We start from the raw sequence: 27463 nt of genomic DNA on the forward strand, positions 1-27463 counted from the left end.
TAGTTTCGGGTTTTTTTCCTTTTCCATGGAAGCTCCTGGGTTGGAGTGGGTCTTGTGTACTGTATTTCATGTGAGAAACATGCTTGCTGTTCTCCTTTGAAATGTCAGTTATGAAATATTCTACAGAATTATTAATATATTTCGGGTAGTTCAGTAATCTGAAGTAATTTTGCTAGAATATTTTTCTGAAAAGAATGGTTTCTAAATGCTGTCTAGAAGTTGACAGCCCCAGCCAGGAAAGTATATGTAGGGGAAAGCAGTAAGTGCTTCTTGTAGTTTATAAGGTCCTACAAAATCTATTAAAAATAGAATAGAAATGTTAAATATTCATTATATTCTTACAACCCTCCTGAGAGATGGCAAAAGGTACCAAAACATTTAATTCACTAGCATCTCAAATATATGCATGTTTCAACAACATCAAAAATTATGCAGCAACTCTGGTTCATCTACAATAGTAATTTAATATTATAAATTTTCTCAGGAAAAACTATATATATATATATATATATATATATATATATATATATATATATATAAGCCCACATATAATCATTTCAGGTCCTTGTAAGATTAAAAAAGAAAAAAAAAAAAAAAAGCAACAAAACAAATAGAAGTTAAAAGGGGGAAATATCACCATACTTATTTATAAAATACTGCATCTCTTGGCCTTGGCCTTTAATTTTCACTTGCAGGCAGTACTGCTCCCTTCTGAGTGCTACATATTCTATATGATCAATAATGAAGTGGTGTGCCATCAAGAAACATGGCAGTATACATGCCAGGAGTCCAGATACTCCCTTTAGAATAATTGTGAAAGCAAAAGACATGAATTATGGGCATCTGATGGACCAGTTAATCCCCTTGAATATTCCTAAAGAAGCAAACAAAGGGAAAACAAACCCCAAAGAAATAAAACTAAAGTCTCTATCAGTAGTCCCAGAAAATAAAGTCTTACCATAAAAACAGTGACCACTGTAACCCAGTCCATGAATCACGGCACTTAAGCCTGAAGAGTCACATTCCATGTTGACACAGACCTTCAGTAGTCCCATTAAATGTAATGGGGTTGCACAAGATGTAAATCACTGTAAAATATGAACCCTGATCTAATTTCTTTCTCCGAGATTAATTACTTCAAAGCCATTGTTGCTTATTTCCTCCTCCTCTAAAATCCTAGCAAAACAGAATTTTTGAAAGCAAATTGTTTGAACTATCAGCACCCTTCAAAGAAAAGCTGCTGTAGCTCTCCATGCATTTTCAAATTAGACTAAAGCACGGGAAGAGGTTTCTTGTTTGAGAGTTTAGGTCAGCAGTGGGATTTATTGGACAACGTACTCATAGCTGAATATATTTTAGGAGTGAACTAAATCAGCAAGGACAATATTTGTGTATATATTGGAGTATACTGAAAAATAATATATGTGTTCTGGTGAAGAACTAGCAGTCTGTTGCATTATTTCCCTGGTAATTAGAAGGCAAATGACCCTTCTGATAGCAAATGACCCTTTTGATATACTTGTGAATATTCAGTAGGGACTGTTACATCTATTGCAAGAAGGTGGATTGAATGAGCTGAAAGGCCCTTCCAAATATATTTTTTGAGACTAAGTGGTGGATTTCAGGCCACTAACAAAAAAGGATAACAGCAATAGTTGCAACAACCTGTATGTGTGTCTTTGTATGATGAGTGGGAACAAAACACAGTAAATCTACTTGTCTTTGCCTTTTGTATTACTTCATCTGCTGTTCCTAGAAAAATCTCCTTTTACCTGCCCATCATCAAACACAAAATTTTTTTTTAAAAAAGAGGTGTCTTCCAAATCTTGACTGTCTTGTTTGCATACACATAGATGTGAAATTGCCACAAGCAACATTCTGCCTGGTACAAATGAGACTTTCAAAAATATATTAAACTGTCACAGAGTTTATGTTTTTTAATGGATCACAAAGTTAGGGCTTTGTAACACCACACACAAGGTTATCTACATTTCATAGGTAAATACCACTTGTGTTTCAAGATACTAAGGTAGGTTTTATCCGTGCAGAAGGTTGCCCTAGGTCACCACTGAAGGCATTACATATTGCACCATTTTTCCTTGCTGAGCTCTTCATAAATGACCACATGGTAACTGAAGCACATGGTATTAGGGCGCTGGTGGGTCAGATATCCCTGTGTTACTGCAAAAGCACTAAACATCCTCAGAGCTGTTTAAAACAATCCAAAAATAGTTCATCTGTAACACAGGTGGATAATCAGAATATGGGTACTGGGTGGTGGTTTGCAGATTTTGTCAGTATGCATTTGGGATGACTTGCATAACTGATTCATGGTCTCATCACCCATGATTAATGCGCTATAAAGTTACAGGAATGAAAAACTTCACAGGCACTTGGTGAAGCAGGGGCCCTGCAGAAAAGAACAGTATGTGACCATGTAATTAAAGTCCGTACCATTAATCTGTTTGCAGAAATGGACTGAATTGAGGTCATGCTCACAAACCCGTCATGTCATGAGATCTTTCATGTTCTTGTTTTTGCCGTGTACTGTTTTTATGACAAGCTTTTATGTCATTTATTATGTGCACTTATTAGTTCTCACATAAAAAATTGGGGAAATAATGACAGGTAGTATGCAGTTCCTCATGCATGCTAGTTTGCTTTTCTTGTATGAGTGATACTTTCTCAACTGCTTTTATGAAGTTATTGGCCTTCCGTCATCAGGTGCAAGGAGTTAAAATAGTTAATTCATTTAAATGTGTGTGTCCTCACTGTATTCAGATACTTCAAGGAGACCTGAACCAAAAAAGTCCCCTGCTGTGGTAGGCACTGTGAGAGATGGGTCTTGTTCCTCAGAGCTTACAGGCTAAAGACAAAACAGGGGTATGCAGCAAGAGAAGGGATGGATTATTATTTCTCTCCTTTCTGGACAGAAAGCCACAGCCTTTGGAACAACAGACTCTGCCCAAACCTCATCATCTTCCAATAACACTGCTTTTATCCTTAGACTCCAGCCATAGCCCATGGACCTCTAGAGCACAAGTTAGTTTTTCCATTGACATAAGCACCCTATGGAAGTGCCTCTTTTTCTCTCTTTCTGACCACATAAATGCCTCCGGATGACACTAACTGTGTTCCTAAATCAGGCATCTTGACTAGGGAGTAAGCCCAGCTCCTATTAAATCCACCCTTAAATGCCTAAATAGGAGCTGAGCTCTTCTGGTGTTATTGCTGGTAACGATAAAGTTCCTTGCTCAAAGTCACAGAAGATGTAAGAGAATAAGAGGAAGTAAGAAGTCTTCTAAATATCTATCCAGTGTCTTAATCACAGAACTTTCTTTCCTCTGAACATGCTTTTTCTTATGCTTTGGGCTTGATTTTCTAGTAGGTTAAATCTGCTCCTTTATTAATACTTTAACAGCACTTCCCAGTAGTAGATCCACTCTGATGGGGAGCAACAGTTCACTGACTTAATGGAGATTCCCTCATTTTCCCTTGATGGGAAGGGTGATAGCTAACATACAACTGCTTGAAACTTTTAAGTATTTAAAGTATTGCAAGCACATGAGAGAAGGTGAGGAAGGGATGGTGGCAGTGAGAAGAAAACTGCACGCTGGCTCCCAGTCAAGAGCCCCCTTTCTGATTTCAGATAGATCCAAAGGACTGCCCTACCATAGCTGGAAGAAAGGCTAATCCCTGGGATCATTATATTCACAACCTTGCCTTGTGATCTTTATAAATCTTTCTCTGAACACAGAGGATGAGCATCCTAGTGGGATTGTCAAAACGCTTTTTGTATGAACGTTTGGTTCAAAAGGAAACAGAGCACTGTGAAGTGTCCATGAAGAAGCAACCATCTGAAGGTTTGCCTTATGAAAGATTAACTTGCATCCTACAATTTCTTTCTTGCCCTACCCCACCCCACACAAAACCTGTTTTTAATGGTTCATGTTTTAAATGCACATTGTTTAATTATTTATGCATCCTGAGCCATATTTTCTGTGTTTGGAACTTTTGCTGTGCTGCTAACCTTTTTATTTCACACCGCTGAAAGCCCACGCTGCACTGTGTGCAGAACAGCATCTAAAGGTTCCCTGGAGAATGCACACAGCAAGTGTGTAAGGCTTGTTTAAATGTGTGTGTGAGATGGGTTATTTGCTTGATTGCTTTGACCGGTAAATCAGGGAGTGTGGCAAACCTAGCAGCATCCTGGCAAAATGTTTTCAGAGATAGTGCAAAAAATAATTTTTACTGTGTGTAAGGTTTTAATTATGCCTTCAAAAGAAGTATCTTCAAATAGGTTTGCTGATGCACATCTCCCAAAAATGATGTATGGATAGAAGGGGTTTTAAAAGCATTTGAGGCTAAGTAAAAGAGTAAGGAGAGAAGAATCACAAGAGTGTAGAGCATTGCTAGCAAGTCTCATGCTATCTAGGATTGATTCTTGCTCCAGGCTCTGATAATGCAAACATAGACCATGCCCTGGATTAATGTGCCTACATTTCTAATGCAAGCCAAGTCAGGACTGGAATCCTTTTAGGGTGTTTACCTCTGTTAGTCTTGTAAATGTGGGCTCATGTGCACATTGAAGTGCTGGTCCAGCAGCTCAGTGTACTTACTGAAATCCACCCTTGCTCAACATTATGTATCCCAGGTTTTCTCCTTATGACCATCAGAGATTTCTCAGACCTGTATCAGAGTAGCCTTGTGTTGATTAAGTGCAATAAAATTCTGCAAACAGCAGAAACTCTGGGATTACTTCAGAAAAATGGAAGGGAAGAATGGGAAAGATATAGATAGATCACCCTGATGTCTCTCTTCCTATCATTGCACAATTGTTCCCTGTAGCATTTTCTCCATCCCACATTATTTTTTCTAGTCCTACATGCTCAAAAACCAGGTTTCCTGTTACATTTGTAGGCTGCCCTATAACTTAATACATCTCACTGTCAGCAGGTTCTAATATTAAGCCTGAATTTCCTTTCAATTCATCCCTTTCCTCCTATTTGTGTTGTGAAAAGCCAGCCATCTCTTCAGCTGATGATAGCACAGGGCCAGGACTGAGAATGGGAGTTTTGCTCAGCCTTTTGGCATTCAATGGGCTCTGTTTTACAATGGAGACTACATCGATGTTATCAATTCCACCTGCATTAGAACATAAAGATTAGCTTAAAGAAGGATATATGCCTTCAATGTTCAGTGCTGGCCCCCTGGGGAGGGGAAGTTTCTACATCAAGTCAAATTTCACTTTATCTGAGAGCGTATTGCAATCAGACATTGTCCCTTTTCCATCTGCAAAGTAATCTGCAGAATCTGGGCAAGTTTTCACCAAGGGAGATGTCATGGCCTATTGCGAAATAACTCTTCATTTTCCAAAACAATCTCATAGCTCAATCTTTCCCATACATGGAGTCCCCTCTCTACAGCACACAGCAGTAATGATACCCACTCTGTATATAGTGTTTGTGGAGTTTCTTTAGTTTTGGGTTTAGTTTTATTTATTTATTTATTTATTTATTTATTTATTATTTATTTATTCTTTCAGAAGAAAATGGGATCAGGCATTTTGAAAGCACTTTTGTTTATTCTGGGAGAAATCCATCCAAGACAAGTGAACCGTCAGCACCTACTTCTCAGTAAACAACTGTCAGGGGTTTGTGTAAATGAGGGCTGCAAATGTGGGTGTGTGTGTCTGTTGGTGATTTAATTACTCCATGAATCCCCTCGTATCCCTAGTAACCTTCATGTTTTCATTTGAGTTACATTACACCATAGCATTGCAGTTCTTTTCCCCAGACCATCACTGGTTCTTTAACTGGATTGTCAGACAGCAGCCTGGTTTTGTTTGCTGCCTGTGTTGTTGTAGCATGGGCAGAAAATCTAAACAGGCACCCACGACCCATCCTGTGTGCTTCAGAAGAGATTTTATGCTGCCTTGATGCTTCTTAGGCTCCCTCACTAACTCCTGCATTAAGTCTTGCTGTCCTGAAAGGGCCAAACTTAACATCTTTCCTATCAGGATGTATTGGTTGGAAGGGAGGAATGTTATCAGTTCTTTCACAAAAAGAGCTGTCACATTAGCTCCCCAACAAACCAAGTAGGCATTGCACACACTTCAGCTAAACTTTGCAGCTTGTCTAGTCATCAGAGGTGCTGGAGCCAGACAAACCCACCCACAAGTCGTGGAAAGATACCTCATCCTGGTCCTGGGCTTGCTGTCCTGGTGGGAGTGGAAATCAGATCACTGGAGCTTAAACTAGGTGACCTGCTCCCCTTATTTCCTTGTAAAGGCATTCTCCTTAAGTTGTGTGTTTTGTGACTGAACAGGACCTTCAGGGAAGATGATGAGCTGAAATGGTAAAAGCTTAATGAATTTCACCCACTGTTGTTCTTTTTTTTCTTCTAAACTGATGCTTTTCAGCCTATGTTCCTTTCAGAAAATAGTGCAGACATCCTTACTTTAGCAGGGCATCTCCTAGATTTGGGAAAAAAAACCTGTGAAACATCTTTTTTACTAAAATCATGATTTATATTATAATAGTAGCTAGAAGCCTCTGACAAATTTGTGGTTCAGTTTTGCCCAATAATCACACTAGAGAAGACTGTCCTTAGATGTATCAAAGGCCATGACATAGAGAAGTCAGTGGTAGATGCAAGAATACAACAATGATCTCCAAACTGCTCAATCAGTTAGACCATTCTTACTTCCACAGTCCTGTGTGTTTTCTAGGTAAAATAGCTAAAAGTGACAAGAATGATAAATTGGTAAATGAAAGAAAGAAGCAGGGACATGAATCCTTCAAAGGATGCTCAAGAGCCAAGGCTCAGTGCAGCATCAATGTGGTCAAAATCTACTGACCAGGTGGGTGGCAACACTCCTACTCCCTATGCTCAGGTGAGATGTCTAACACCAGTGATCTCTCCCTAGCATTTCTCATAATGATGTGCCCTTTTTCTCCCCTCTGCTGCACCCATCAGCCTGGGGAACAGTGACCAGAAGTCAAAAATTCAGCTAGAGCAGAGTATTCCCACCTCAAACCATGTTAAATCAAAGCAGAGTAAAGCCCTTCCAGTCTCACAGCCATTGCCTGCACTTGGCTGAGAGGGCTGAGTAGCACACTACTCATTACAGGTGTGGTGAAGAAGCTTCTCTGGAAACACCACAAATGGAGCAAAGATGCTCTTGTTGGAAATAACCTATAGAAGAAGCACAAGCAAAAGATGTCCAGAGGCAGGTGATGGTGCTGCTCCATGGGCAGCTGTCTCAGATGCATTCTTCCTGTGGTCAGCTGTTTGTACCCTGTGGTCAACAGAACACCCATAACTTAAGATTTTACTGATGAGCAAACCTCAAAAGACAAGATAAAAGTTTGAACAAGAAGCTAGAAGCGTGGTCATCTGCACAGCATGACCAGCTTGAATCCTGGTGACAGGTTTTCTCTGTTTTCAAATGTCCGTTTGTATAATGTGGCATTTTCAGAGAGATCACAAGGAAATGTTAACCTGTGTTAACTCACAAAAAAAGAATGGGTTTAGATCTGAACTGTGTACATAAGTTTGTTCTTTGTTTTTTTGGTTGGGTTTGTGGTTTTGGGTTCGTTTTTTTTTTTTTTTCTAAAATACTTTTATTTGCCTGGGAAGAGTGGTGAAAAAGGCACAGAGACTCCGAGATTATCTCTTTACTCTCCCATGGCTTACCTCAACAAGGAAAAAGTCATCTTTCATTCAAGAACAGTTCAAATTAAGGCTTTAGATGTTACAGCTTGATGGTGAGGAATGAAAAATTCTCTGCTTCAGGCAGGAGGGATGACATTAGGCAAGCCCCATGTAAGTCACAATGTACTCTATTCACAATGCATTTTCAAAAAACTTCAAGGATTTCTATGCAGGGGGAAAAAAAAACAAACAAAAGAAACAAAGAAATAACAAAAAAAAAACAAAAAAAAAAGAAAAAAGAAAGAAGAGATGGAAATCTTGAAAGTTTTGTCAGGAACAGCTTGGGTTTCTGTACACTTCACTGGTCAGGAAATGATTCCGAAACCATTGTAAAGTTGCAAATGTTCAGAAACTCTTTTGTAAAGACCTGGTTCATCCCTTTTGAGTCTGATATGGAGCAGCAGGAAAAGGGTTAAATGTGCATTACTGATGTAAATTGGGCTATAGTCACCCTGCCTCCCTTTAGTTGTCTGATTTAGGTGCCTGAATTAGCAGCTCAGGTGCCCTATATAGTCAGCAGGGTGAGTTAGCCTGCTCTGATGTCCCCTCTGGAGGCCTCATGGACTCTATAGGGAACCCAAGCTCCTAAACCAGGGGTCGGGCAGAGTCGGGTGGCCAGAGCCGTGCTCTGCAGATGCTCTGCCCTGACTGATGATCTGCAGCAGGCTTTTCTGCAGGTGAGGCTGGAGGTCTGATCCCTGCAATATTTTAATAGGTGGCCTTCCAAACGTGATCTTCTAGCTGACCAGGTCGCTCCAAGCTCCAGCCTTGGTAACAAACAGCTCAGTTATGTGGTGGAAACTTGGATTTGAATCCTGACCTGAATTTCTTATATTACCACCAACTCCAGAATTTATTTTCTGTGGTTCCTAACTAAAAACTCTGTTTCTGGAGGGCAGGAGCTGAAAGCACAAAGACTTTTCTTTAATCGCAGACTTTTTCCTATCTTGCTGAAAGCCAAACCCCGGTGAGCCACAGACAGCCCTGCTGAGCTGTAGCCTCTGTCTGAAGTGTCCCCTCCTTTTCAGACAGGAGAAACACGACAAGTCTGCAAGGGAAGGAAATCTAATTATATTGCACATGTTCTAATTTAAGTTGCTGTGGGTTGCTGGGAGTTTGAGCAGCAGAAATACAAGGTCACTTCTTGCCTGCAACCGTATCCTTTGCGTGATGAGGAATGGATAGACCTGATAGCTTTTCCTGGTGTAATTACCTCAAGGGGAGGTGACTAGGGATCTTCCCCAGTCTGGGGTTTCTTCTAGTGAGGAAAAAAAGCCCTTTTTATAAATTAAATGCCCACCAACACACACAGATACAGACGCACGCATACAGAGGGGCAAGTAGAGCATTGCAGATGTGTTAACAACCACAGATGCATGGATAATCCATTTTGATATCACCGCAAAGCTAAAAGTGTTAGAAAAAAACACTTGCTCATGGGTTTGCAGCATGGAAATCACAGCCCTGTATGTCTGAGACTTCCCCGAATCCCAGCGGGCTGGCTGCAAAAAGGTGCCTGCTGCCCTGCAACACAGATGCGTGTTTTTCCTCCTTTGGCAAATGAGGATTCCAGTTGTGTCTGTGATGCCCATGGCCACTTCTGATGGCAGATGCAGGCTGATATAGCAAAGGATCCATTTCTTTGTACTTCAGCCTGACATTCACCTATTTGAAGCCACATTCATCTAAATTGTAAAATGACTTGGGACCTTGGTCATGGGAACCTTCATGGGCAATGGCAAAAGTGAGGGTGAGGAAACCTAAGCTCTTGTTCTGGCACTGGGAAAGGGATATGGAAAGACCTTGGGCAAACCACTGAGCCTTAGTATTTCTATCTGTGGAGTGCAAAGTAATGACTCCTACCTCTTTCATGAAGCGCTTTGAGATTTATCAAACAAAGACTTTAGATACCAACAAGGTCTTTTTACTTTGTGTCAATGATGTGGACATGTAACAAACTTCTGTTATTTGTTTTGTTTATGCATTGCTTTATAATCCCCTGCCACACATAAACACGCAAATACACTGTTTTTACTCACCAAAGTAGTATTTTTAAGAAATGCATATCCATAATTCCTGGTCGAGAAGGGCATACAAGCCAATAGAAATGATTGCCTGTTCTGGATATATTTACAAGGAGATGCCACCAGATGGGAAGATGTATGTTGATGAGACTAAAACCACAATTTTTAACACCTGCTGCTGCAGCCCATCCATCTGAGTCCTTTTCAGTCTGAAAAAACTGTGTCCCTGGATGGGGCAGGAAGAATTTAGTTAAATTTTTTTAGTGTAACTCTTTTACCTAAAGCTAGCCTTTGTGCACAGCTCTGGCTTCTCTTTAAATATTCCCTTCATCAGTAACAGTAAATGCAAAATATGTTAAATGTGGGGAAAGGAGTGCCAGGAAGCTTTATTTCTTTTCTCTCTTCATCTCTGGAGATACTATGCATGCAGGTATCTGCCACCCTCAATTATGCCTTACCTACTCCGGTGGGGGGTGGGGGGGTGGGGGTGGGGGTGGGAAGGGGAAAAAAAAAAGTTACTGTAATAAATCTCACAACCTCTAGTCAGGGAAAATCTGAATTCTCAGATATCCATAACAAGCTGAGCAGTCTGCAGCAGCAGAAATTACAAGTCCTGCACACTGAACTGAAGTCTCTGGCACTTTAAAGTGCACATTTTCCAGCTTTGCCCTTTCCATAGTATTCCACAGGGGCCAGCCATCGCAACTGCTGATAAGGTCATGTGCAGGGTGGGTGATGAATCTGCACTGATTTCAGAAGGTTTTTCTGTCTGGTTGCAGAAAATAGATATGTATGTATCCTTGAGAGACATTCTTAAAGGGGGACTATGCAGGAATGATTGCATTATCTAGTGTAAAACAGAACAAAGGGGAAAAAACTTCAAAAGAAATAATTATTCAGTAATAAGTAAATACTTTACTGGAACAGTTTGCATTTTTTTCTTATTTGAAGTATGCTTAAAGCAGTCTCTGAGCCAGTGACTCCAACATATGCAACCTTTTTGTACAGTGGTTTGAGACTTAGCTTTTGCTCTTCTTTCTCCCCTCTACACCCAGAAAAACCCCAAACACCCTTCAGAACATTGAGTGTGACATTTGGATTGAGGCAGAGACCTACAACAGTCCAGAGGTTTGCATTTGGGCTCATGTTTTCAGACTGTGATGCAGCATACAAAACAGCAGAGGAATTTAAACCAGAAAAGACCAAGTCAATACATTCTTCCATATTTAAAACACAACAAAAGAAAGGAAAAAAAGCAGCCAACACCTTAAACTGACTCCATGGTCCTTCATGTCTTCAGGTCCAGGACATTTTGATTTCATGCTGTTTTACAGATGTCAATGAGACTTAGGTGTGGACTGGGTATCAGACTCTATGCCTGATCTTAAAGTTCAGGGGAAAATCTTGGCTATTTGGTGAGGACAGAGTCAGTTTGGAGGAATATTTCATGTACATTTGCCTCTCAAAAGTCCGTGCTCAGTCAGCACAGAGAAATGGCAACAGGAATGACAGTGACTTGCCCTGTGCCAGGTTGCTAGCCTTAAGTGCATTGAGCTGATGGCGTTTGGCATCACTCGCGCTTGCAGAACCACATGTGGTACAACACTGACCGTCCTTGTCCCTTGGGGAATGACACCTCACCAGGCTTGTTGAGATAGGAAGGCCCTTGCTAGTAAATCAGCTCTGCTGTACCAGTGGGACACACTGCTTTACAGCAACAGTGAATACGGCAAGTGAAATGAATTGTTAAAAAATGTGAAATATTCTTTTTGGTGCCAAGGATGAGGAGGAACTGTTGGGATGAATCCCAAACTGAGGTATGGCTAGGGAGGGAAATTATTCCAAAGAAAGAGCGAAGAGACTCTAAACAGTGAGATTTATTACACTGGGATATAGCCTCCCAGAGGAAGGAGTTGAAGATGCACTGCTGGAATTGCTTAACACAGGATGGACAAAACACTGGAGGATATGGAGAGGATGTGTAGTCACAGATTTTTAAGGCTAGAAAGAGCCATTGTGATCATTTAGTCAAACCTCCTGCATGACTCATACCAGGGGATTTGCCTAAATGTATTCCTGTTACAAGTCCAATAGCTGTCGTGCACTAATGCATATCAGTTAGAGAAACATCCAGCCTTGATTTAAAAGAAACTTCTGGTAACAGGGAGTCCATTGCTATGATAAGCTCTTCTCACAATTATTTATACCCCCTATTAAAAACATGGGCCATGTTTCTCATCCCAGTTTTTATAGCTTCAGCTTCAGACCCTGTATATCTGCTAAACTGAAGGACCTTCTGTGGCACTTTTGTCCCCACGTACATTTTAGTCCCTTTGATTTGTATCTCAGATGCTTTTAACACCAGGTTCACCTGCACATTAGCTGATCTCTCTCTCCCTCCTCAAACAGATCTTGGAAACACTTACCTTCTGCCAACTCTTCCAAAGCTAGTCCCTCGGATTAAGTCACATTTTGATAAGAGGCATAACTTTGCTCTCTTAGTGATGGAAAAATGCATGTTGATGTCTGAAATGTGTACTGCCTGCTTCTGATTTAGCCTGTGTGCCAAGCTGCTTGCACAGGGAACTCTCTCTTTGGTGTCAGTATTTTTATAGTTACTGAACTCGAGCACACAGTCAGCACTTAAAAGGAAGCAATAGCAGGGCTGGGAATGGTTTTGCTTTGTCAACATGTGTAGAGCAAAGAAATGTATGTAGGTGAGCTACTAGAACAAGGGCAATTAAAAGGGTGATGCTCTGAAGTGCTGGTGGTGCTGCACCATCGCTCTGGCTGGTCTGAATGTAATGTATCTGCTCCCACGGACAGCGTGTGCATAGATATCACTGACTTTCTGCACAGGTTCAAGAATGGAAGGGTTTCTCCAGACCACATCTTCAGCATGGAATAAGCCAAATTCTGACCCAGGAGAACAACAAGCTTTGTTTTTCTGGATGTTAATCCCACACCTGAATTTAGATTAAAAGGCCTTCCACCTGCCTATTCAACCTCATGGGTGAAAGACTGGGAACTTAATAAGCTGATTTTCCCCCCTAATTTTCTAGTTGAGAAGTCTGGGAGGTCATTTCAGCACAAAGCTGTGCTTGGGATGCTTTGCAATCTTCTTTTCTAGCCCACTGTTCCCTGCCCTCTCTTCTTCTGGTCTGTGCTGCTGTTGATTTATGTGTGCAGCCACCAAACCTAAACTTGATCAAGGCTTTTAAATAATGCTGCTGTACCTCAATAAAAGTGTAGTTAGCCTGGTGCTGTTGTCGTGAAAACGGTTGAGAAAGTCTTGAAAGTATAAAAACAAGGGACAATTAAATCTTGGGTTCAGCTCCCAAATGGATTTCCGCTGGAGATTCACACTTAATAAAATACAGAAAATTGCATTTTATTTTGGTACATAAATACTGGTAGTGGGGGACTGTGGCATTTAGAAAAGAGAATCACTCCACCAGAAAACTCAGTTCAGCAAAATGATGCAGTCCAGTTGAGCCCCTTTTATGATCTGAGAAATGACTGTTTTTATAGCACACTAAATAAAACCTGCTATTCGAGCTGGAGGTTTATTAGTAAAGGTGATTTTGCCATAGCTGGGAAGGAAGGGGAGGAAGGAAAGAAGAGGGATGAACATCAAAGCAGAGATACATGTCGCTTAGAAAAAGCACAGCAATGCCCAAAAAATGTGGTGTCACTTATCATCACCTCATCTAGCATTGCCATAGAAATTTTTTTATGTCTTCTTTTGGTTGTTGTTGTTGTTCTGAAATGTTATTGTTAACCTGGTTGAATTTCCCCAGTGGGAAAGCTCTGGTTACAGGTGGGGTGAGGAGCCTGCAAAAACATCTGGGTGGAAGAGGCGTCTGCAGGGCTTTAAATCCAGGGGATGGTTAAACTGGTTCTTACAGAAAAACGTTCAGATTTAGCCGGGGCAGCTTGTGATTTTGTTGCTGCCCATGATCACCACTGTTATGGTCTTGAAAAAAGACTTGCAGGTGTGCATTAGCATCCTCATAACACATATCCATGCCTCGGGCATCCCAGTGCGATGATGGGTGTCATTCTCCAAACTTGCCTTTCTCGGGGGTGTAAACTAAAAAATACCTGACTGAGGACTGCAATCCTCAACAACTATGCCACAGGGCATCACCTCTAGTCCAGAAACAGATATCTGCCATGCCTTTTACATCTTCAGCACATGCAGCAAATTTCTTCAGTTATCACCTCCTGGGGTTCTTAGGGAAAAGGGGAGAGGGATCACTTTTCATCTGTCACAGGGGTGAAAAATAAGCATGGTTTATAGGCAAACTGGGAGGATAAAGCTTCTGAAACTCCACTCATCCTGTAGCCTTTTGCAAATGGGACAGGTTTCACTGCATGCCTGCCTGGACAGTTTGAAGGACTACATGCAGAGCAAGGGAAGATGTGTGTGCTTCTATTCCCTTCCATCAGAAGATAATTATTTTACTGGTGAAAACAAAGGAGAATTGCACCTGGGAGTCTGATCTGAGACCAGCTTTTTCAGAGAGGACATGTCCCATCTCCGGATGGTACACCCACATGCTTGCTGGCTTTGTACAGAGTCCAGTGACCTTTCTGTATGTTCCCAGGGGAGCCAGAAATGCACCTTGTATGACATCTTTAGGCAGATTTTTCAGTGGGAATGAACCTCCCACATTTTGCCACAGATCACTGAAATTCATCTTTTCAGGGTGAATTTGCTGAAAGCACAAGCGATGCTTTCTCTGAATTCAAGGTACAGGGACTCAGGTCTTAATGCCAGAAGGCAGGAAGATGCTGTATATTTGACCTGTCCTGCGAATTTTCATGAGCTTTAACCCAGCTGCACCAGATAGATGTTCTGGCAGATTTCTGGACTTTTTGCTAATGCGGTTTCACGTGCAATACTTTGTGCTAGACCTTAGCTGCAATCAGGATGCTTTCAAAGAATTAATCTGGCGGTTGGTAACTGCTAAATGAAGTGCATGCTAAAAGAATGATGAGCTAACTGACTGAAGCTCACAGCTTTTATGAGCTTCTCTAAATGCCTGTTTTCAGGTGGACTCAGCATCTCCTTGACATTTAAGGACTCAGTTTATAATCAAATTATTTAACTCTAGTGGAAAGAAACACTGGCCTCAATGGAAAAGTCATTTATATTTCCCCCACCCCTTCAGGAAAAAAAAAAAAAAAAAAGTATTATGAGTAACACTGCAATTCCTATACAAAATGAAGGATAAAAGAAATCTTTCAATGCAAATTAAGCACTGCAGGCTTTTAAAAATTATAGTAGAAACTTAGGGTGCACAGCTGTTTATATCCTTATTTGTAATTCAGTAATCCAAGACATGCTGAAGCATTAACGTCCTGGACAACAACACAAACATTTCAGGGATGAATACGCCCTAGAGCTTTCATTTCTGCAGGTCCCAGTCCATCTTGGGATCCTTCTGCTGATTTTGACCAAGTCACTATACAGATATACATTGCTCTCTACCACTTGATATTACAGAGCAAAGGGAAGCAAGATAGAAAACTGGACATGCAACGTTGCAGTTACAGACCAAGAAGAGCAGGTCAAGCTCCATGGAACTATCCCACTTCTGAAGGGATGGAAGTATCTTTCATAGATGAGTAATCAAGCCTTAGTATCACTGCTGCAGCTAAGTTCATTATCAAGGCTTTCGGACAAACGAAAGCAGGCAGCTTAGTAAAGACACCTTGCTCTGTGAGCCCTGGCTTTGTGGCCGTTATGTCTGTAGCTCTTGCTTAAAAATCTTCACACTGGCTTATGGCCAAACAGGGACCGAACCAGAGATATCTCACCAGATGAATGAGCAAAATTGTGTAAGTCCCATTGTCTTCCACCTTAGCTGGTACCCAATTGTTCTCTCCCAGCTGCCTAAACTGAGGCGGCAAACTGTGTTATGCTTAAACACGATATTTAAACTGCATTGTTATGTCAGTGGTGATGGGCTCTTTGTTGGAGATGACAGGAAAAATTCCATTGTTTAGAGTTTTCCCAGACTCGGTGCTTAATACAAAGACCTGAAAAGAGCAGGGTTGTTTAAACATTTGATGAAGAAAATATGTGCAGAGATGGACCTATCCCACTAGTAAGGAGCAGACCAGCCCACAGCACCAAACCCTACCTTTATAAATTCCACATGTTATTGCAATTTTCCCCCATAAAATCCTCGATCTCTATACATGGAAAATAGAAGGGTCTGAAATCCATCAGAAGATTAAAATAGTCTGCGAGTCATCCAGCTTAATGCTGGTAGCAAAATTAATTTGGAATAACTTTAGAATTTCTGAAATATTTAGCAAAACATGACACTTTACCAGGAATGTGTGAAAAATTACAATTTGCAACCACATGAGCATCTTTGGACCCTTCAGCAATCTCTGTGCATTGCTTTGTCTTCTCCTTAAGGATAAATGCTTTAGATAGGTATTCTCAAAATTATTATAATGTAAAAGCCTGAACTCCAGTTTCTCTGTATTGACACAATTACACAAGTATCTCAGGGAAGGCAGAGCTACGCAGCAATGGGAGTGCAAATCTGGAAGGACTCCAGCAGCTTCAGTGCACATCCTCCTGATTTGTGCAAGACTTGTACCACAGCCTGTGATGTTTGTGTTCAATGAATGGACACAAACAGGTGATGCTTTGCTTTTAATTAACCCACTCCCACGCCATGCTGTGACTTGCTCTCAAGTAGTCCCCCTGCAGCTTTGCGTTAATTCCTGCCTCTCTTTCGATGTCTAACAAACGATCCTCACTCCTGTGAGTACGGTGATGTTTGGGTTCTGTGCAATTGAAGACTCAGGGAGATGGGGGAGGAGTAAACTCTGGGAGTGACTCTGGAAAATCCCCTTGTTTGGGATGAGAGTGATGAATTTTATGTTAGCACCTGCTAATGTGTTTTCTGTTAGTATTTTAATTGGAGTTAAAGCCCCTACATCAGTTTTGAACTAGATTCAGTGGGGGTTCTCAGAAAACACTACTGTTGTTTGTACTTTCAGCAAGTGTCATATGTTGGGTTGTGATCACTCCTCTTAGAGGGAATTAGAGCCACCGAGAGCTTTCTGAAATCATTTCAGTTGCAATTATGAATGGACTTGACCTGATGACAGACCCCTCCTATAAAGTGATTGCATCTCATGTCAATGACTGCTCAACCTGTAAGCCATCAGGCCAGAGTTATGTTCTCCTGAACCTGGTATCTCCTCCCCTTGGCATCTTTTATTTACAGAGTAATGCTAGCCCAGGAAGGCTCAGTGCACTGAACAAAATCTATGAAATATATCTAACCTGTAGTTCTGATTAGAGCCTTCAAGTGAGCAGTTTGCAGCTGTCCCATTGGGACACAAGAGGAAACACTCAGTTTTGAGCAAAAGTATGAGCTGAGCCAGGATTATTTATTTATGTGTTGGAGCTAGAAATCTCAGGTTTTATTTCCTTTCAAAGCGTCTTCTCCAGCAACATGTTCTCATGCGTGTCTAGGAATCAGTAACTGAAGAGAAAGCTTTTTCAAGAGGCACAAATCACCTGGAGCTTCTCCAGTTTTTAGGAGCTCCTTGCAAAAGACCAAAACAGAGTCTGACTTTTCAGAAGACAGGTGCCCGTTGCATTTGCCGCTTAACCTCAGTGCTGCCAGATTTACTTGTTCCGTCTAGAAAATCTCTAGGCTGACCTTTTGTTAGGCACCAAAGGTCTGTTATCAGCCTTGTCGGGAGTAATTTCGAGTGTAAGCTTGAGTTAAAGCAGGTACGAATCGAGGCCTGCCTTTTCTCTGAGCTGGCTGGGTACGAGGCAGGTCCCCTCTGCATTCAGTATCGCTGCCATAGCAGAGTGCCATGCCTGAGTTAATGTCCTGCTCTGCATGGCTTGGGGACAGCACCTGGCGATTCATCATCGAGCCAACCCGGGTGGCAAGCGGAGCCAATGCCCACACACATCCAAACAGTCACAGCTTCACCCCATGGATTTCCAATGAGATTCCAGGTCCCAGTTGTGAAAATTGCTACCAAAACTGGCTTACGAGTTCCTAGACCACAGAGAGGTATTACACAGTGTTTTGATGAGATTTGCTCTCACTGGAGAAGGCAGGGTTGGCCCTAAGATAAAAGCAATCACTTCCCAAGACTCTGATTCTAAGTGACATTATTCGTTTAGGAAAGCCTTTCCTCTTTTTATTTTCTTTTTTTTTCTTTTTTTTTTCTTTTTTTTAATTTTATTTCTAGTCTATAAAGAAAACAACAAAGGATGGTATGTCCCCAGAGCATACTCTGATGTGTCACTGTGGATGCCAATCCCCACAGACGCTCACGATGTTATTAATTTTTAAAACAAACTTGCTGATTGAGGTTCTGACTGCCTTTAAATTGTCTCTACAAGGAGACTGTGTACTAATTAACCCACAGAAACAATCAATGATGTACCTTTTTCAAGTTTCAGGGTGATTAGAATATGAAAATGAAGAGCACAATGGTGCAGATGTTTTAAAATCACAGCAGACAGCAATTAGTGACATGGGAACCAGCTGCTTATCTCTCCAGATAAAGCCTCTTAATAGGGAATTACACTTGAGGAGCCATTACACAGATGGATCTGCAAATGATTTAAAGAGGGGGCGTTGTAGTATTAACTTTGATTTGCAAGCCAGATTCTTGACAAGCTGTATGTGTGTTACTTCTCCAGAAAGGTGCGTCTGCAGCAGGGGGGGACAATCCCCTGCAAGAAAGCAGAGTTTTTTCAGGTGATGTGTTTCTCTAATTGCGTGTTTTATCTTTATTATTATTATTATTATTATTTTATATTAATCTTATTTGGATTTTTTTTCTTATTATTTTACTAAGTTTTTGATTTGGTGGCTGGCATCTCCTCCCACTTTTTACTCTGGGACTGGGAGCAGAGTGTGGATTTAGAGAGAACCTCAGGCAAGGGAATGGGAAGGCAGAGCAAGATATCCAGTAGTTAAATGAAAAGAGTCCCTGAGGGATGGATTCTGCTGCTGGGTACTGCTTGCAAAGTAAGGTGCTGCTCATCATGGGACTGAGACAGTCTCATCCCCTCATTTAAAAGGGCTACATGCCAGAATGGAACTGGTAAGAGGAGTCATCATCTTTGCAGATGCAGTGTTGCACAGGTCTGGCAAGGCAGGTGTAAACACACAACCCCACCTCCCCTGCTCTCTGGTGCCAGTGCTTTTCAGCTACCAGTATATGGGATGTATCCCACTGATAGGCTTACCTGCCCTTGCCAAAGGTATGGACTAAAAGTCAGGAATTTGGCATTAGAATCATATACTACTAATAAGAATATTCAAAGTTTATTTTTTTTAGTCTAAGGTTTAGCATGTGCTGTATTACATTGCTCAAACTTCTTTGCAGTTATGAAAGCTGTTAGCTTCTTTATATGTCTTTTATTTTCTTTAAAGGAAAGATGGGATTATTACCCACTAAGTACATCCAGTAAACTGAGTATCAAGAGAAATAGTGCAAGTCTGGTAAGATGGGATGAAATTGCAGAATTTCAGTCATGTTTCTACTTTCACAACAGAAGAAGGAGCAGACTCCCAGCGCAGGAGAGGTAGCTGCTAGGAAAATCCCATTCAATGAAAGGGCACACTACAAACAGAGGCAGACACTGAAGTTTCGAGTATTTTTAGGGTCTCATAAACCAAAAAGTAAATGAAAGTAAATCTTAATATTTTCCTGAAAAAGTCCACTATTCTTGATGCTGGTCTCAGCTGTGCTGCCATAGGAACTCTATTCCAGTCAACAGCCCCTTGCCAAGACCTATGGAGCTGCAGTATATAGCATGCTTACTGATGAATAAAGTAATGAATCTGTGTGAAGGGCATGAAGATAGAGGTTTCTGAGGAACCCTGTTTGCCCTTACCCTACTGGCAGCTCTGGCATCCTCCGCTAGCTCAGCAGAGGCTTAGGTTAGCTGAGCTGGGGCTTGTTGGCTTCTTACGGTGGTGGTCACCCAGCAGAGAAAATCAAAGCCTAAACATTAGGACCAATGGAATCAGACAGCAACCCAGATGGATACATGGGGAATAAAATACACTTGGCTGCATTACTTTTAACTGATTTGGTAACGCTTTTAGGTAAGCAGTCCCCACATATCCATTGCAGCCAGTGAAACCCAACACCTTCAGCCAAATGATCTCTGGGTGCTGTGCTGCACAAGAATTATTTTGGGGTAATATGGATGTGCCTGGCAGGGTAGAGCGAACAGGAAATGTTAAGGTGAAAGAAGCTGTATGAAGAAACCCGGTGGACTCTTACATGCTTGGGTAGATACATATATATACCTATCTATCTATCTATCTAGATAGATAGTTATGACATCCCTCTTAGGAAATGGAGTCCCCTGGTCCTGCAGGCTGGTCATTTTTTGAAGGAGTGTTGAAATGGGAGTGCTCATCTATGTGATCACCTGTCTCCAAAACTGGCACCTTTGAGGACGTAGGCATATCTTTCTCATGAATTTTTAGATAGATGTTGTGGTGGCCTGCAGTGCTGGAGTAATAACAGGGCTATCATTATCGGAATTTGCATCATCATTTTGTAATATGCAGGTTGAGGAAACAAGGCTGGAGAAGCCTAGCGATACATCAGCATTCATCACTGATATATAGCTGGTCTTTCCATTCTGAGCCCTTATTAACTACCTTAAAATATACTTCAGAGGTTATTGTTCCTTTTAAACTAGTGTTGCTGTCCAGGTCTGAAGCCAGGACAGCTAGAGATCTGTGTGTGTGATGGACTTGGAGGGACCACAGTGTTGCCATGGTGTGCCGTTTTCACTCACTGCTGTAATCCCCGCTCTTTTTATTTTTCTTCCTTCCAAATGAATTTTTTCAGATCATTTAGTTTCACAGCTCAGCATTTTGGAAATAACGTGGATGTAAAGAGCTGCTTTGATTGCAGCCGTAAGGCCAGGATCTGCGCAGAAACAACCTGCCCTGCCCCGGTGTGGGTCCTGGGAACCAAGAGAGGCCTCAAGCCATCATTTCTAGGGCTTTTCCAAGTCAGAAATCATGGTATTTCAAGAAGATGATGTTTCATGTGAGGTTTGGATGGAGGGCACCCACCTCCAGCCCACTGGGACCTCCCCAGGGGATGGCCACCTCCCACACACCTCCTCATGCCCAGCTGACAGTGCACCCAGCCTGGTGGCTTGGGGACTGGAGGAGCCCCAAATGGCTGAGCTAGAATGAAGCTCAGGAGCTTTGTGATAGTTTAAAAATATAATAATTTAAATAAGACCTAACTATCAAGCTTCAGTGTCAGTGCTGCTGATTTCCTTTCTGCCCCTCCCTGGCCTCGTCCCAAGGACGTGGACATGGGTGGACTTTATTCATAGGATGAAGGAGGGCACCCACGGCATGGGTCATGGCCACCCTGTGCTGTGTGGCTTGCACAAAGGAGGCCACTTCGAGGAGGAAGAGGAGGAGGAACTGATTCATTCCCCGAGGGCTGTTTATGCTTTCAGCTCTTTTCTCAGGCTGAAGAAACCGGGTGTCACTCGCCCGCGACATCTGCAGCAATACCACAGCTGCGTGCTTTCATTTTCTCACTCCACAATTCCTGGAAATGTCTGCTTTCCCTGAGCATGGCTGGTCCATGTGCACGACAGCTGAACTATCCACAGGATATAAGAGTCCCTGATTATTCCTCAGACGATGGACCAGAACAGTTTCATCATTATTACCTATTCCAGAAAAGCCACATGCCCATTTTTATAGCCACATGAAGGATCTCTCAACATGAATTTGCCAATAACATGTATGTTTATTGGTCACTAAATAATGCGCTCTGGGCTTGGGGGTGTTTAGCACTTTGCAAATCCCTCTGAAGTTGCTCAGAATCGGGACACCTTGCTTCCCAGCTCAAAATCCTCTTACGCTGAGAGCCTCCTTGCCCCAAAACTGCTGCTGCAGATACCCTGAACAGGGATCTAACGTAATGCTACTGATAGAAACTTAATTGTAACAGGGTGTTTGCAGAAACATGAGACACTTAGCAGTTGTTTTCTATTGTTCTTTCCTTGGTAACACATTTATTTTAAGTCTCTCATCATTTATTTGGCATTCGGGATGGTGTCATTACAGTTTGCTGGGAACAATTGTTTACAGTACAGTACTAGGTGTACAAAATCAGTGGCACGGTTTGACCCAGAGCTTTAAAAACAATCAACTTCCAAATGTAACAGGAGAAAACAAATGCCTGGAAGAGGTCTGTTAATGGAAGTTAAAAAAATAATAATAAAATTTCTTTGGTTTAAGAGAATTTTCAATAGGTTTCAGCTGTAGCAAACACAATTTCTCTAACTGAAGGAGGCCCACTAAGGAAAAAAAAAAAAAGTAGACTTTCTTTTGCTCTGTAACAGTCTTCAGCATAATTCTGCCCTTACTCTAACCTCTGCTACTTGAATAGCTGCTGTCGGATTAGAAATCATATTGAAAATATCTCTTACCAACATTGCAAATAGCTGATTATTAAAATGGAAAGGGAGTAATGCAAATCTTGAACCTGCCAAGTGTGCCTCACACACTTGACGCTGTGCATATGATTTTAAGCCCTGGGTTTATGGGGGTGACTTCAATGTGGAAATTTCAGCAAGTAAATCTTTGCAGAATCCAGCTTCAAAGGGAAGTGGACCCATGGGTTTTCCTCTTGTTTTTTACAACTTCCGAGATAATTTTGCATTTTTCTTGTTTACAACAATGAGCTTAATTGCCGTTGTTGAGCATTAAGTTCTGTGAGGGATTATTTTTTAGGAAAAACGGATTCTCACCAGGAGGCTGAATTGCACCATTCATCTATTGAAAGGGAATATGGTGTTTTAAATTAAAAACCAATCGAATATGTTTCCTTAGCAATTTAACATTTATAGAAATATTTCCATTGTTTTTAGAGTGGAAAAACAAAACAAAACTTGTTTACAATGCATGAATCTAAATGCAAATTTGACACAGGTATAAGATGACGGTATAAAGGCTCCTAACCCTTCCAGGGACGTGGGCTAAGAAGAGTTATCGTTAGCTGTATAAATAAAAAGCTGCAGCCAGGCGTTAAGAATGGACTCATAAATTAATTTGGTTTTTTTGTTATTTATGTTCTGCTATCTTCCAGGTTTATGACAGGCCACAAAAACATTCTGCTCTGCACTATGACCCGGGCCTCCAACAAGACTTCACCGGTGACACCTTAAAATCAAAGCACCAGCAGAAAAGTAGCAACCAGCACCACCTTGACTGGTCAGTGAGCTCCGATACTGGATCCGCTTCTCAGAGTTGCTTCATCAACACAGAACCCAGTCGAGAAGCAGTCAGTGCCACCAAGGTCTCCACTACAGAGCCAGGAGTTTCCTTCAGTAAATCCCAAGCAAAGAAGTCCTGCATCAGCAGCACATGGGGGCAGCTGTCAGCCAGCAGTAAAGACCTCGTCATCTGCAGCGCAGTCCCATCGCCCAACAACATCAGCACGGCCGCCCAGCCGAGCAGCGCCACAGAGTGCAACGGGCTTTTGCCTCTCGGCGACCAGGAGGGGGGTGTGCAGCTGGAGGCCCCTGACCAGCCTGTCAGCAGTACGAAGAAGAAGTCCAGCAAAAAGGACTTGATAAGTCAAACCATCCCAACCACAGAAATTGAATGGGTGAAGAGTGCTCAAAAAGCATTTGACAGCAAATCCCATGACAGCATGGAAGGGAAAAAGGAGTCTTACTCGATGGACAGTGTGATAGATACATCACCCTTGAAGCAGAATCCCACTTCTGCTAGCAGTTGTGAAAGTGACACCAGTCACGTACGAATTACTATCCCAATAAAGTCTCCGACAACAGATACATCTGGCCACAAAAGGAAAAAAAGGCAATCCATAAAATCTTCCATAGAGAAAACCATCCAGGAGAAAAGCCTGCCTTCTGGACTTATGATGAACAGTGAAGTAGCAAACAGGACTAGCTCTCAACCAGAGGGGAGTAAAAAAGATCTTCGAGTCACAAAGCCAGGGAAAGTGATTGAAAACGAGTCCCCCTTGATAACTATTGACAGCGGTCTGCTCACTGACAAAGCTTCCCCCAACAGTGCCACTAGACTCAGAAAATCTGTAGCTGTGACTTCTACTCTCCTACCCACCAATCTTCCCACAGCTGGCAAATTATCTGAGGTCCAGCACCCTAAACATGCAGCTAAACGGCGATGGACCTGCAGTAAGCCTAAATCTATCCTTCGGGAGACCTCCATGACAACATCTGAGAAGCTGATGGTGGAGCCTCCTTCAGCCTATCCCATCACACCATCCAGCCCTCTGTATACCAATACAGACAGTCTTACTGTGATCACACCTGTCAAGAAAAAAAGAGGACGACCAAAGAAACAGCCTTTGCTCACTGTTGAAACCATTCACGAGGGAACCTCCACCAGCCCAGTGAGTCCAATCAATTGTGAATTTCCAGGAACAAAGAAAAGGAAGAGGAGACGGAATCTGGCCAAGTTGGCTCAGATGGTCCCGGGAGACGACAAGTCCATCAGTGAACTCAAGTTTCACAAAAAGGTCGGGAAGCTTGGGGTCTTGGATAAGAAGACCATCAAGACCATTAATAAAATGAAGACCCTCAAGAGGAAGAATATTCTCAACCAGATCTTGTCCTCCTGCTCCAGCAGCATAGCTCTAAAAGCAAAAGTCCAGCCACCATCTAGCTCTGGGCCAACCACCATTGATGCCAGACTAGGGAAGCAGATCAATGTCAGCAAGAGGGGGACTATCTACATTGGTAAAAAACGGGGCAGAAAGCCAAGAGCAGAGCTTCAGCCTCAGCCAGAAGAACCTAAGACAGCCATCAAGCACTCAAGGCCTGTTTCCAGCCAGCCAGAAAACCCAGCAGTGCCTTCCAACCTGCAGTCACTTGTGGCATCGTCACCAGCAGCTATTCATTCGCTTTCGACACAGTTAGTGGGGACTAATGGCAACCTTAGCCCTGCAAGCACTGAAACAAATTTTTCAGAATTAAAAACTATGCCAAATCTTCAACCTATCAGTGCTCTTCCTACGAAAACTCAGAAAGGAATGCACAGTGGAACTTGGAAGCTGTCTCCACCCAGGTTAATGGCTAATTCACCTTCCCACCTCTGTGAAATAGGTTCTCTGAAAGAAGTCACACTGTCGCCAGTGAGTGAGTCTCACAGTGAGGAAACCATACCCAGCGACAGTGGGATAGGTACGGACAACAACAGCACTTCTGACCAAGCCGAGAAAAGCTCGGAATCCCGCCGGAGATACTCTTTTGATTTCTGCACCCTGGACAATCCAGAGGCTATCCCATCTGACACCAGCACAAAGAACAGGCATGGTCACCGGCAGAAACATCTCATTGTGGATAACTTTCTCTCTCATGAGAGTATTAAAAAGCCAAAGCACAAGAGGAAAAGGAAAAGCCTGCAGAACAGAGATGACCTCCAGTTTCTGGCAGACCTTGAGGAACTCATCAATAAGTTTCAAGTGTTCAGGATTTCCCATCGAAGTTACACATTTTATCATGAAAACCCATATCCCAGCATCTTCAGGATTAATTTTGATCACTACTACCCTGTGCCATATATCCAGTATGACCCATTGCTCTATCTTCGCAGGACCTCTGACATGAAGTCTAAGAAGAAGCGTGGTAGACCTGCCAAAACCAATGACACCATGACAAAGGTGCCTTTTTTACAAGGGTTCGGTTACCCTATTCCCAGTGGGAGTTACTATGCACCCTATGGAATGCCTTACACATCAATGCCTATGATGAATCTTGGTTACTATGGTCAGTATCCAGCTCCTTTGTATCTATCTCACACGCTCGGAGCGGCTTCCCCATTTATGAGACCTACCGTGCCCCCACCCCAATTCCATGCAAGTTCTCATATGAAGATGTCCACCACTGCCAAGCATAAAGTGAAACACGGAGTGCACCTACAAACACCTGTGGGAATGGGCCTTGGAGACATGCAGTCCTCTTTGGCTCCTCCAAAGGTTGGAGGAACAAGCCTTTCCAGTGGCCGACTTCACAAAAGGAAACACAAACATAAGCACAAGCATAAGGATGAGCGGCTACTGGGGCCACACGAAGATCTGAGCGGTCTCTTTGCTAGCAAGTCCACTGGTTTCTCCACCCATGCCATCAACGAAAGGCTTAGCGGCTCAGATAAAGACCTCTCCTTGCTCAATGAGAAAAGCAAGCATAAGGAGAAGCAGAAGCACCAGCATTGTGAAAGTGGACACAAAGGCTCAAAAAGTAATTTTGAAGTGGATACGTTGTCTACATTATCACTTTCTGATGCCCAGCAGTGGACGCAGAGTAAAGATAAAAGTGACTCAAGCAATGATCCCATTGACTCTTGCACAAAGAGATACTCTAGTAATACTGAGAGTAGTGGAAGGTCAGAGTCCCTGGACATGTTTGGTGAAATGAATTCCTCGAGTGAGAAGCGGGACAACGACGCAAGTGGGAATAAAAGAAGAAGCTTTGAAGGGTTTGGAACTTACAGGGAAAAGGACATTCAGCCCTTCAGGACAAACAGGAAGGACAGAAGTACTTACGATTCTTCAGCCTCTTCAGGTAAGCTCAACTTTATTCTGTTTTACCTTACTGCATTCAAATTGTAATGCTGAACAAAGAGGAACTTGCCATTCACAGCAAATATGTTTATGAGTCAATAACTTCTCTGACTTCTTGTAAATGACTCCCATTCTCCATCCAAACTTCAGGGAGATTGACAAGAAGGTTGGCCACGCATTAAGGCAAAACCTTTACAAGTATCTGCATTGTTACACAGCATTTTTATAAATATTTGTGGTACCTTTACCTATCTCTCATAGCTTGTTGCACTTCCTCCCAAAATCTCACTATTGCACTCTGCAACAGCAGCAATTGGAACAACTGTTGGCAAGGCAGGCGTCCTTCTTATTGGTGTCTAATGTCACGGGGTGGTAGTCATATCCCAGCCTCTGAGAGAACAGCCACGGTACTGAGCAGAGGGTCTCTGCTCTGGCCCACAAAGTGTACAAAAGCCATTTGTTGATGGGATGGGCCAGACATGTGGGAAGTTGCGGAGCTGGGTCAATGTCCCATGACTGGTGTGGTGGTACTGCTGGTCCAGAGGGACCCATCATGGTGATAGCAGGCCTGAATATACAGAGACCTTGGGTACAATCCTAGTGTAAATCTGTCATTTCCAGCTGGCAGGTGTCATGTAAGATAATTATCCTGAGCACTGAGTGGCTGTGGGAAGGGACTGGTGTCATGGAAACAAGAAACCCTAGCCAATTCACTCTGGAGAGTTTTAGGGCTCATAACTTGGAAATATAAGCTGGGTAGGGATGAGGATGGAGGAAGCTCCTTTTGGCTGCTAAGGACATCTGTTCCTTTTCTGCAGGGAGGGCGGGGGGAAGGAACCTGAATCTTGTCTGAGAGACTGAACTGTACTTTACAATAGGGAGCTGCTTTCGTGATGACACAGAGGCAGGTGTTTTGCTGTAATATAAATGACTTTAGCTTGGGAGCAAGCCCAGAGCTCCTGCACCATCAGATATTTACCACAAAGCAGATTTCACACTTGGTTCTGGAAAAGGGTGAGCTTTACTGAACCAACCACTGGTGGATGAGATTCTGATGTGCTAAAAAAAAACTTCAAAGAAACATACCTCATAGCCTTCAG

At 42.4% G+C, this 27463-nt stretch overlaps 1 protein-coding gene across 1 annotated transcript in view; it reads left to right on the forward strand.

The window, feature by feature from the left end:
• SETBP1 (SET binding protein 1) overlaps nt 1-27463 on the forward strand; it is a 259184-nt gene that overhangs the window by 158982 nt on the left and 72739 nt on the right. The window contains 1 exon segment of the mRNA XM_040580452.1: nt 22899-26364. Within this exon segment, the coding sequence (XP_040436386.1) occupies nt 22899-26364 (3466 nt within the window).

This window comes from Falco naumanni, chromosome Z (assembly GCF_017639655.2).
Source record: "Falco naumanni isolate bFalNau1 chromosome Z, bFalNau1.pat, whole genome shotgun sequence".
Lineage (NCBI taxonomy): Eukaryota > Metazoa > Chordata > Aves > Falconiformes > Falconidae > Falco > Falco naumanni.